Source organism: Camelina sativa, chromosome 11 (assembly GCF_030686135.1).
Source record: "Camelina sativa cultivar CO46 ecotype springtype chromosome 11, ASM3068613v1".
Lineage (NCBI taxonomy): Eukaryota > Viridiplantae > Streptophyta > Magnoliopsida > Brassicales > Brassicaceae > Camelina > Camelina sativa.
In genome coordinates this window covers 18,940,887-18,954,038 of record NC_141890.1, presented here as the reverse complement: position 1 = coordinate 18,954,038, position 13,152 = coordinate 18,940,887, and the positions used below count along the sequence as shown (strand labels likewise).

General features: G+C 30.4%; 1 protein-coding gene across 1 annotated transcript; it reads left to right on the top strand.

The window, feature by feature from the left end:
* Window positions 1–3,696: 3,696 nt before the first annotated feature.
* Window positions 3,697–5,497, top strand: LOC104723878 (adenosine kinase 2-like). Its single transcript, XM_087476070.1, has 6 exons — window positions 3,697–4,142; window positions 4,234–4,486; window positions 4,680–4,778; window positions 4,846–4,913; window positions 5,013–5,089; window positions 5,204–5,497. The coding sequence occupies exons 3-6, from the start codon at window positions 4,749–4,751 to the stop codon at window positions 5,257–5,259; spliced, it is 231 nt and encodes a 76-aa protein (XP_087332196.1). The 5' UTR covers window positions 3,697–4,142; window positions 4,234–4,486; window positions 4,680–4,748; the 3' UTR covers window positions 5,260–5,497.
* The last annotated feature ends 7,655 nt before the right edge of the window (window positions 5,498–13,152 follow it).

The following is a 13,152-nucleotide window of genomic DNA, read 5'->3' as shown; positions in this document are numbered from 1 at the left end:
CATTCATTCATAAGTCATCATTCCATACATCATTCATCACCACACCACAAATATATGTGTTTCAGGTATTCTAGTGAGGGGATATGTGGTTGGTAGGACATTGTGTTATCTTATGCGAGCCACGGGAAGGAAACCTGGTTAGGGATGACTCAGACGTGTTCAGAATTGTTTGCTCGCGACTCTTGGGGGATGTTAGTTCTCCTAGTACTGCCATATTCTGAGACTTTGTGGCTTGAGATTATGGTTGGTATATCGACTTCGGATGACGATCCGGGGGCGCGCTGTAGGGTGGCAACCCGAGAGACGAATATTGGACTTCCTTTATATATTATGGCATGCTGGCTTAGGCCCGATGAGGAGCCAATATTATGGCATGCAGGTTTTAGCCTGATGAGGAGCCAATAAAAACTCAAGGTCGAGACCTATTAGTAAAGGAAAGTCCAAAAATCGAGAGCAAATAATGCTTGGAGTGTGAGTCTATCGTCTAGAGGTAACCTTCGTAGGTCGGTTGGAGAAAGTGTGGGCCGTAGAGACGGTTGCACTGTAGTTCTTGGCGGACGATTATTCGAGATTCGAGGACGAATCTATGTTGGTGGGGGAGAATTGTAACATCCGTGTTCCGGGAATAGAATTTGAGATATGTTGAGTAAACCAAAAGAGTAGATTTTAATTAATTTTGGTTTAAATAAATCCGGGTTTAATCTAATTAAACCAAAAACCTCTAATCTCTTTCTCAAAGTCACACCTCCTCTCCTGTTTTTGCTATTGTCGACATTGTTATGAGAGAGAGAGGGAGAGAAAGGGAGAGAACTCTTAGTTGTTTAGTGTAAAGGAGGAAGAATAGGAGATGAAGCTTTTTCTTTAGAGTAATGAGAGAAACAGAACTGTCAGGATTTGGGAGAAGGCAGATCCGATTACTCAAAACGTTTCGAAAGATATTTTTTTGGTAGGGTTGTAGCTAAGAGATATTCGTACACTCTCCTTTTTACAGAAGTGAATTTGGGTTAATATTCTAGGAGTTATTGGCAGTTTAGTGGGGCATTTCGTCTCAGTCGCGGATTGAGACCAGCGGGTGTTTCGGGATCGATTGCGGTTTCACCTGAGATCTGATCGTTCTGAAAATTTGTGGGAAGCTTCTGGACGTGTCGACCTTACTTTTCACCGAAGGGATCAGAAAGTTAACAGTTCGTTTTGATTTCTTAGTTTCACTTGTGAGGTTGTTCTTTTCTGATTTTTCTGGCAGTTTGTTTTCAATGTTTGTTTATTGGTGTGATTGGTTGTAGGAGCGAGTTTGGTTGTTCTTGGATATTGGAGAGCCTCTCATTTGGTTGTTTTTATTTTCGTGAATAACTTGTTAAGGTGAGTGCATGACCATAAGCTTATCTAATGTTTTGTGTGATGATGTGTAGGTGTGGTGAAAGTGTTATTGGTTGTTCTGTTTAATGGTTGGTTTGTTATATTTTATTTGGAGTTGTACTCTTGATTTGCTTGTGTGTATAGCTCGTAGATGGGAGGATCGTCTCACTGGGTATTTCTGGTAATATTCACGCATCTCATTGTGTTTGTGGTGCAAGTAGAGGCAAAGTGTGACCATGGGATCATGGCAATGAAGAGGAAGATGTTCTAGTGGCTCGCTTGTTTGTTGTCTGGTTTTTGTTAGATTGCTAGAGTTGAGTCCTAGAATGTTGTTTAGGATTGCTGGTTTTCTGGTTTATGTTGATTAGATCTTTAGTTTATGGTTTTGGAATTATTACGGTTTATTTGATATTGGTTATTGGTTTTATTATTTCCGCTGTTTGGTGTGATCGTGTTTAGGTGGTTAGTGGGTATGGGAGCACTAACTTAGATGTTTATTATTATATTATATTTATATATTTATTATTTATTAATTAAAAAAAACGGGTCAAGTCGTTTTAATTGGTTGTTGTTTCTATTGGAGTTTTTGGTTTAATTTTGTTTTGTATTTCCGCTGTTATATCGATTGGGGTTAGGTTGTTAGTGAGTATGGATCACTAGTTTAATATTATATTCGAAACAAAATAATATGTGCCGGGTCGAATTAAAAATATTCACCCTAACCTCCGCCGTCTTTGAATTTCTGCCTGGTGAAAGAAATCATCGCCGAAAAACAAAATCTGATCATTGATTCTTTTAGTTTCACCTTAGACATGACCACGATTACGGTTATATACGGTTACGGTTTATAATTATTATGATACGGTTAAAATTAAAAAAAATAATTAATGTGATTATTAATATATATATATATAATAATAACTTAGTTAGACTGTTATGAATTATTTTAATTATGCTAATATATGAAAAGTTGAATTAATAGTCTAACAAAATTTAAATTTTTTTTTCTTATCACAATGAAAACAGCATTTAGTCATTACAATGAGTTTTTAAATTTTCCAGACATAGAAAATATTTGTAGTGCAATGATTATAATTAATAAGTCATTTATGTCATTGGCAATGACTCCAAACAATAATGATATTTTAAACTATAGAAAACTTTTTTTTGGTAAGAAACCATTACATAAAATATTAACTTTATAAACTAAGAATGAGTTGATTAACCGAAAAAGACAGTTATTTAAGGATAGCTAGTGGTCCTAGTGGAGTGGAGGGGCATATTAAACAATTTAAGTCATCATTGGAAATTTGGAACGAAATAATCCCTAGTATTAAAAGAAAAGACGTTTAACAAATTAACCTTTTTTTTAAGAAATTATAAGGATATGCCATTCGAGTTAAGACAAAAAAAAAAAAAATTGCTGAGGGTAATTTTCTCAATTAATTTCTGTCTGAATTCGGATAAACACGCAGATCTGTTTTACCCAGTAATCTGACCTGGTTTCAATTTTTAATCTCCATCGTTTATTATATTTTTGAGAATAAATCTGAACCGTTCAATTGACTTAGTGTACTAAACCTAAATTATTTTTTCTTTCGCCTATGCTCTCTCTTAGCCCTAGGCATTCGGGTATTTTGGTCGGGTTCGGGTAGGAACCGATCAGGTTCGGATCTTTCGGGTAGAGGAGTTTAGGATCCAATAGGATAAATAGAAAATACCGGTTCGGGTTCGGTTCAGGTCTTATTGGGTTCGGATCGGTTCGGGTCTAAAATATCAGAACCTATAAATACACAGATATTTATCGGGTATCATTCGGGTTCGGGTATTTTGTACCCGATTACCCAAAATTTTACCCGATTACCCAAAATACCCGAATTTTATCCGATTATCTGAAAATTTAATTCTTAATATTAAGAAAAGATCTTTAAAAATATATGTTTTAAAAGTTTTGGTTAATTTTTTGAATATATAGTTAAACATTTCAATATAATTTTGGTTATTTTTAGTATTTTAATCTATAAAAAATTAATATTTTTGAATTTTAAGCTATCGTTTTGAATAACTGTGTTATAAAGAAACAAATTATAACTAATATTTTATGTATATTATTTTATTTCGGGTATGTTGGATACCCATTCGGTTTTCGGTTCGGTCCTGAGTTTGGTTCCGGGTTTTCGAGTTTAGGACCCAATAGAATATTTTACCGGTTCGGAATTCGAATTCGGGTTCATATTTTTGGATCGGTTCCGATTCGGATTTTGGGTTCCAGTTTTTTGACCAAGCCTACTCTTTCTCGCCGTCTTTCCCAAATGGAGAGATAAGACTTTTTTCCTTTTTGTCGACAAAGTCAAAGAGATGATAAGAGGAAGAGAAGAAGGCAAAAAAATTTGTTCAAGCTTCGTGTATATGCAAAGGTTTTTTGTTTCTTTTATCTTTTAATTAAGTTTAGATTTTAAATCTGTGTTTGATGATTAAAACCAAGTGTAATTGGAATTTTGTTTCTGAATCTTGATGTAGAATGGTTTTGGATTCTTCTATGGTCATCAGCATGATTATAAGATGATAAAACTCAGTCTAAACTTAATTAAAAGAAAAAAAGAGACAAAAACCCAAAACCATACTTTTACCATTAAGGTTTGTTTGTTTATTAAAAGAATAAAAAAACTCTGAGCCTATATCATTTTTGCTTATTTAAAAATGAAGATTTCCATCAATTACTCTTTTTTTATATCTCGATCTTGGGCTGAAGCTATGGCACAAAGTAATTGGGAAGCTTACAAGATGTAAGTTGTTTTTTATATTTTAATGAGACCTTAGTTTGTTCAATTCCCAGATTTTTTTTTCTTCTTAGTTTCAGGTTTTTGGGTTTTGTAGGATTGACGTTTATATATAATTTGGTGAGGAAAAAACTTCATAATACTGCAAAATCGTAACCTGATGAGCTGGTAATTGTATGACTTTCTTGACCAGAGTAACAATATGAGAAACAAGAATATTAAACCATCGGATGTTCGATGGTCATCATCATTATTTTAAGATGGCTACATTTCACATTCTCTTTTGTTAATTCACATCATAATTGGTACAATGAAATGAGGCAGAATTTCAATCGAATACATTGCTGGAGGTAAATTCAACATCTTCTTGCACTATTATTCTATATTTGTTTAGGTATATTAGAAGAATTTGTGATATCTTCTTGATTTGGTTTCGTTTTTTCAGGTGCCCAGGTAAACGACTGTTAAACCTTATCCTCATAACTATTTCTAAATGTTAGTACCTTTTGTTTCTTAACCTTACAATTTATTTGATTATTGCAGTGGATGCTTCAAACTCTTTAGGCAACCAATTACATGGGATCCATTGGAAAGGACAAATAAGGAGATGCAATGAAGGATGCTATCGCAGCTGGTGTCAATGTGAGTCTTCTTTAAGTCCATATCAACGGGAAAAGAGACTGTTTATTACCTATTGTTCTATATCCAGGTCCACTATTTTGGAGATGAGTCAAAACCTACCGGAACTTGCGGTGTCTGTGTTCTTGGTGGAGAAAGGTTAGGTTATAGTCAATCTTTATATTTGCTTTTGATTATTCGCTTAATAAGATGTCCTTCTGTTGAGTTGTATTGAGGCGTGTCTCCCTTTTTTTGTAGGTCGCTCATTGCAAATCTTTCTGCTGCAAACTGCTACAAGGTTGAACACTTGCATAAGCATGAGTACTGGGATCTAGGTAAATAGAAATCTCATCTACTGCCTTTTTTCAAAGAGTTTACTTTATGAGATTTGATACGTTCACATGTTGGAATCTGCTGAGATTTTGTGAAACATGTTTCTTTTTTGGTAGTTGGGAATGCTTTGTTCTACTACATTGATGGATTCTTCATCATAGTATCACCATAATCCATTCAGTTGGTATGTGAACATGCAGCTGCTAACAACAAGCTAAGAAGACATGATCCTTTATGAGAACCAGACATGTCATATTTTGTAATGTCTTCTCTTTCATCAGATTTCAACACATTTCTCTACTGTTTCTCCCTAACATAGCAAGAATCAAGGTTTACTAACATCTGAAATATCTATCAACTCTCGATTAGTACATGATTTTTTCTATTAAGATTTTTTTTTATTAAGAAAAGTTATAAATACGACAAAAATATGTTTTATTATGTATTAAAGTCATACTAATTTCATTCTACAAAAAGAAAACATCTCTATAATATTATTATTTAAAAATTAATATATGAACATTGTAGAACGGGTTAATTATTTTATTCTCTTTTTAACCTTAAAATTGAACTTATATTTTTTTAAACAAATAACTATATAAATCTTGGATTCAAATGTATCAATGATTTAACATTAAATTGTTAAAAATTAATAGGATATGTCGATTAAAGTATCAACAACAAAATTATTAAAATATTGTTATTATGATTAAAATTTTACTGCTCAATCATGTTACAAAAAAAAAACTGTAAACTTTACAATGTATATAACTATAAGTTGGATGTTCGACTCTCATAAAGCACACCCATATAAAGCCCATTTTTATTTTAAAAAATTGGGACATTTGATTAGTTCCTGAATTCAAACCGACACGGTACAAAATCATCCACTATAGTTTAGATAAATTTATTTATTAAACAAAGATATGTAAAAAAAAACTATAACAATTTCAACCAAAATTGAATCAGAAGTCGGATTGATAACCATAAGATTAAAAAGTTTTAAAATTTCGAAAATATGTTATTTATATTATGGAAACTGGAAAGTACAGTAGTGATTATGAAAGTATTAATTGCTACAATTATTTCTCATATAACGTGATTTATTATGCTTAAATGTAAGCCATATATTAAATATTTTTGTAACTAAAACAAAACGAAAATTATGGAAATGTGATTAAGTAGGGATACAAATCTTAAAGTTGTTGCTATATTTGTATCCCGATTTATAATACAAAAAAAATCAACTTGAATAATTTGCTAAAAAAATAGCTTTAGTTCTTACTAATTATAATTTCAATTATCAATTGTAACACCCGGACCGCCACCTCGTAATGGGCTCCATGTCCAATCTCAGTCCATTGGCCAACCTTCTTTAATGGGCCTCATGTCCTCTCATTAGGCTTGTGAGCCCATCCATATCCGACGACCGGTTTGCTATGTCCGGGAGGTTTTTAAAGACTTGTTATCGTCCTACAAATCACCACATGATCTTTCCCTATGTTTTGTCCTCACTCGTACAGTTCCGACAGTCACTTCCCGTAAGGTCACCCATCCTGAGACTACTCCCGCTCAAGCACGCTTAACTGTGGAGTTCTCTCAGGCCCATTGACCGAAAAGATAAGTGCACTTTAGTGACATAGGTGGCCAAATTAATTATCTTAAACCTCTCCGCAAGTTTATGAAACCGGGGTGTCACATCAATTTGTGTTGAAATCATATCTGAAATTTTATTTTTAAAATTTACTAGTTATAGTTCCAATTGACAAGTTATAATTCCTTTCATTTTATTTTGAGAATCTTTGAAATTTAATTACCAATCTTCCTAATATATTTTAATATATTCGTTTAGATTTTTTTATTAAAACTAAACTTCTCCAGTACTCTTCATTCATCTATATAAAGAAATATTATTTCAACCCTTGATACACAATATTTAATGTTTTTGCTTTTTGTACAATTGAGTTTTTATAGTTCTTTTAGTTAACATTTTTTTATTCTATTTTATTTTTTATAATCTTTTTTCAACAACTGACCTAATTTTTATATTGTAGACTATGATCAAACATAGTTGGAAAACTATGGGTATTATCAACGCAGTCTCCAAAATACTTTATTAAAAATCAATATATATATATATATATATATATATATCTTATCTTGCTCCTATATTTGATTGAGTTTTTGAGATGTGATTACATGGGAGGTAGACCATATTACCATATTTTAGTCAGTCTACTTCGATTAATTTTATTATGTGATTTTACTTTAAGAATAAAGATAAGAAAACTTTATTATTCATTATCATTTTCATTGTTCTAATGCTGTCATTTTTTTATGACATAAAAATGATAAGTAGAATGGGAGCTATATTTCTGTAATTTAGAAGTTAGTGTTACTTCTTATCATTGTATACTCGAACTTAAATAATATTTTTAAAGTTTAAGATTTTTTATATGTTTCATATTTAAGATTTTTTTATATGTTTTATATTTGTTTCAAAGTTTGTTACTAAAACGCATCATATATATTTACGCTCGATGTATATTTCATGTTTAATGTTTTCTTTTTTCTATATATGCTACTCTTTTTATTCTGATTTACATTTTGAATAATTTGATATCTATGTTCTTTAGTATATATATTTTTGTTTCTTGCAGGATAAATGATTTCGTGTAAGCTATTCCACAAAAATTACAAACTAAATTACAAACTATTCCACAAAAAAAATGAGTATTTTTGAAAATATTTTGAGAGTTTTTGTGAATTATATATATTTTTTACTAACTAGATGTAAATTAAATATTTAAATAGAGAATTAAAATCACAAAATTTAAATATTAGGGAGGTCAGCAGACCCTCCTAACTTTGTACTAGGTCCGTTGTTGTTTATATGGCGAGACGGTTTGGATCGATATTGATAGAATTTTAAAATATTATTAATTTGGTGCTATAACAAGGGTAATTATCATTTTCTATTTTATTAACACCATCCACATTAAAAATAGTATATATATTTAAAATGATTACGTAAAAAACAAATTATTGTGCCATATCCTAGGGGTTAAACACTATGCTTTTCTGGTTTGCTACATAATAAGAAAGGATTTTCTTTGCTTTTATGATTAAACACTTTAACAAGCTGTACGCTAAAGAAGCACTTGATGTAAAAAAAAAAATTCGAATAAATTTTACATTTTATTTAACAAATATATATATATATATATATATATATATATATATGAGAAGTTTTGAAACTATTTTGAGAGTTTTTGAAAATTATTTTTTACTAATAAATGTAATTAATTATTCAAACGGAGACTTTATATATTTCGTGAAGTAACTAGCAACTTTGAAACGGATACTTTCAGAATTTTGGTATTTTTTTTAAACAGTTAGATAATTTTTAAAATTGAAATTATTTTTGGATAATTTCAAGTAAATAAATAAAAATTAAATGTTCAAGAAGAATTCGGGTATTTCGTCTAATTTTTTTTACCTAATCTCTATTAAAATATTGCCTAACGAGTAATTATTTAAAAGAGAACAAATATTAGATTGAAAAATTCTGATGTATATGGTAAGAGAGGAGACCGGACGAGAGGAGAAGGGATGAGAGGAGATGGGACGGGACATGATAAAATGAGACGAGTCTAGAAGAGACCAAATTAGATACATATAGGTTATATACGTGTAATAATCCATGCTCGACATAGCACGAAAACCCTAAAGTTTTACGCGCCGTCCTCGCACTTGCATCGACCGACGCATGCTCGACATAGCACGAAAAACCTAAAGTTTTACGCGCCGTCCTCGCACTTGCATCGACCAACGCACAAAGTGCATCGACCGATGCATTGCCGAGCATCGTTTTCCCCCAAAGCTTCTCGCTGGATCTTCGTTCCTACAACCACATAACTCGATCCCAAGCAACCAGAAAGCTTCCTAATGTCCCAAATAAAAATCTAACAAGCCAAACAACACATAACAAGCAGATCAGAGAAATCTCCAGCTTAGATAAGTCATGGTACTGCACTTACCTTTGCCAAGACAATTCTGAACCTTAAACAAAAAGAAAACACTTCCAGGAAGCTCCTACAACGATCCCAGCTACAGATCTCTACAAGAACAGCTTCCAATATCCCAAAATCTCCAAGAACACTCAAGAACACTTTTCTCTCTTTCTTTTCTCTCAAAAACGGCTAAACTCCCGAATGAGACAAAACACTCGAGTTAAGGGTTTTCCCTAACCCAAAACGCAGCGTTTAACTTAAACTCGTCCATTGAAAACCAACCTTGCATCGGTTGCAGCGTTCAACATTATGGCATGCAGGCTTAAACCGGGATTTCGGTTCGCGGATGTTACAATTCTCCCCCACCAACATAGATTCGTCCTCGAATCTCGAACAACCATCCGCCAAGGACTCCTGTGCGACCATCTCCACGGCCCGCACTCCTCCGACCAATCTACGGAAAGTCACCTCTAGGCGATAGACTCACGCTCCAGGCATTATTTGCTCTCGACTTTTGGACTTTCCTTTACTCTTAGGCCTAAACTTTGAGTTTTTATTGGCTCCTCATCAGGTCTAAGCCTGCATGCCATAATGTTGGGTCCTTATAAGGCCTAAGCCCGCATGCCATAATATATAAAGAAAATCCAATACTCGTCTCTCGGGTTGCCACCCTACAACGCGCCCCCGGATCGTCATCCGAATTCGATATACCAACCATACTCCCAAGCCACAAAGTCTCAGAATATGGCAGTACTAGGAGAACCTAAGTCCCCCAAGAGTCGCGAGCAAACAATTTTGAACACGTCTGAGTCCTATCCCTAATTCGACCCATTATTTGCTTAACTCAAAATTGGTTTCAAAGCCAACTAAAGAAAAACAGAAACGATCTTATTGATATTAGACCAAAAGATGGGCATACAAACATAATCACTTACACGGAAGATAATTATTTTTTTTAAAATCCCTTATATAATAAAACGGAAATACACGACGTTTTTTGTATACTATATAATAAATTTATTTATGATTTTTTGGTTATAAACTTGTGACATAGGTGTATCATAATATACGGGTTAGTCTGATTTTTGGATAGTATGGATTTAGTTAATTATAGTAACATATAAATCAATTATAGGTAACATTTGAAAGATAAGGAAATCTCTCAACCTAATTAAAACAAAATTATGTGATTCTTCTTTCACATTTATTTTATTTATATTTAAATTATTTTAATTTTTTATCTAATATATTTAGTTAATAAAATTTAAGTTTTTTTCTGCATATGATGTAATTTAAATTTTTTAAAACAGACATATATTGCTCAACTGATGAATAAAAAAAAATATACAAAATGTCGTACATCACCTAAGAAAACTAGACAAAGATTCAAAATCATATTAATAAAAAAGAGACCAAAATGATTCTGAATACGAATGAGCAAAAACCTTGATTTATCAGTCATTGAAATTAAAAAAATTTATGCATTTTATTATGGTTCTTTATTTTAAAGAATTTCAACTTTTAATAACTTTAAAAATTCAAATGTATAACTTTTTAAAAATTTTAAAGATTATTAATATTTCAATTATTAAAACATTTATCTTTTTAGAAAATGTTTAAGATATGAATAATATTTAAACTTTATAAGAAGTTCAAATATTATAAGTATTTCAATTTCTAAAATAATAAAATTTATTCAAAAATTTTAAATTTTAATAATATATATGAATTAAAATATCACATGACGGGTTATACGGGAGGACATGTTTGAGTAGATATTAATAGAAACTTAAAATGTCATTAATTTTGTGCTACATGGATAAAATATAATCTCATTATTTTGTTAACAATATGAATATTAGATTAATAGATGTATCTAATTAAATCGATTAATTAATACTGTAACAAAATAATTAATATGCGGTATAGTGTAGGTTAAGTCATATAATTAACAGTCAAAATACAATATATAATTTTAAAAACTAAAAAAATCAAATAAAATTAACAAACATAAATCAATATTTTTATCAAATAACTTAAACTGTAGTGTACCGCGGGTCAAAATCTAGATCTTACAAAATAGATGTTATTTACATAAGTTATATTCAACATATGATTTCATGGCATAGTGCTTGAGCAAAACAAAAATAAAAACAAATAAAACAATCATATATATAACACTTTAAATAAAAATTACAAAATAAATAAAATAAATGTTAACTCGTGCTCTAGCACGGGTCTAATTCTAGTAACTTATTATTTCAACATCTACGTATGAAGGGTTTACATAAGCAGTTAATTAGAAAATCTAAAATACAATAAATATATTGGGAACAATATCAGTCAATGATAAGATTAGATCCTCAAAAGTAAAAAACAATATCCTCATAACTCATAAAAAATAAATGCCACAATTGTACACATCTAAATGAAATGGTATAAAGATATAGTGTATAAATAAAAGTGACTGCGAAGCCCTTATATGCCAAATTAAAACGAAATACTACAAAAGAAAAACGAAAAAAAACCAAAAAAAAACAAGAAAGTGTCAACTACACCACAACCCACGCGTTGCGTAGGGAAGCACCTAGTTATAATTAAGATTTAAAAAAATAAGGAAATCTTTCTACCTCATGTAAACATAAATATATGATTCCTTTTCATTTTTATTTGAATTTATATTTAAATTATATTTAAATTATTCTATAATACATTTAGTTTAAAAATTGTGATTTTTTCCTGCATATGATGTAATACAATTTTTTAAAAACGGACATATATTACTCAATTTACGGATACAATATCCCACATCGCCTACGAAAAGTTGGGCAACAGTTCATAGTCATGCTATAAAAGAGACCAAAATTATTCATAATACAAAAACTTGATTTATCAGGCATTCAAACTTAAAAAAACTTTTATTTGGTTTATTCCGGTTCTTTATTAAAGATTTTCAAAAATATTAAAAATATTTATATTTTTTAGAAAGTTAAACTTTATAAAATGTTAAAAATATTAATAATATTTAAACATTTATGAAGTTTCAAATTTATCAAGTTAAAATATTATAAATATTTCAATTTTAAAAAAAGTTAGAAAACCATTAAAATATTAATAATATATTTAAACTTTTACGAAACTTCAAATATGAGAAATACTCAACCGTTTTAAGAATTCTAAGTATTAAAAATATTTAAATTTTATAAGAAGCGCCAATATTATAAAATGTAAATGGTTACAATCTTAAGAAATAACATATCAACTCAAGCTAGTATTTATAATACAAAACAATAAATATTAAAAATTAAGATTATATAGAGCGAGTTAAAATATCTCGTGAAAGAGTTATATAGCAGGACGGGTTTGTCGATTTTTATTTAAATTTAAAATATTATTAACTTGGTGTTACACGTGTAAAACATCATTTAATTATTTTGTTAACACTATCGGTATCAGAGAGTAGACAAAACTAATTAAATTGATTAATAAATATTATGTAAAAGAAATTATATTGCGGTATTATATGGTTTAAACTTTAAACCATAAAATTAACAATTATTATATAATTATAACATATTTAACCAACAAATATAATTTATAATTTAAATGTTTTAGTTATAAATAATTTGTTCCGCGGTGTACCGTGGGTCCTAATCTAGTTTTATTATATTTGGAAAACGGTTACGGTTAATCGACGGTTTTTATACAGTTACGGTTAATCAACGGTTGCGGTTAATAATTTGTGTAACTTAACTAATATGATTTTACGGTTACGGTTATGGTCCTGTTACGGTTATAAAAAAGGTCCTGTTACGATCCGAAATACAGTTACGGATTAATTTTGGTCATACTTAGTTCTACTCTACAACTTCTAAATTATCATTTAATTTGATAACATTTTTTATATGTACTTCTAATTAGTAATTACTTTCTAACTTGACATTTCGATCAGATAAATTTTGAATTAACAAACAATCCTAAGATTCTCTACGGTTCTGGCATGTTTTCATTCTTAGTTATAATATCGCTTTGAGAACAGGATTAGATTGCAT

Coding starts and splice junctions, on each gene's coding strand:
- LOC104723878 (XM_087476070.1), top strand. CDS start 4,749: ATGAAGGATGCTATCGCAGCTGGTGTCAAT. Junction 4,914..5,012: donor TGTGTTCTTGGTGGAGAAAG/GTTAGGTTATAG, acceptor CTTTTTTTGTAG/GTCGCTCATTGCAAATCTTT. Junction 5,090..5,203: donor GCATGAGTACTGGGATCTAG/GTAAATAGAAAT, acceptor CTTTTTTGGTAG/TTGGGAATGCTTTGTTCTAC.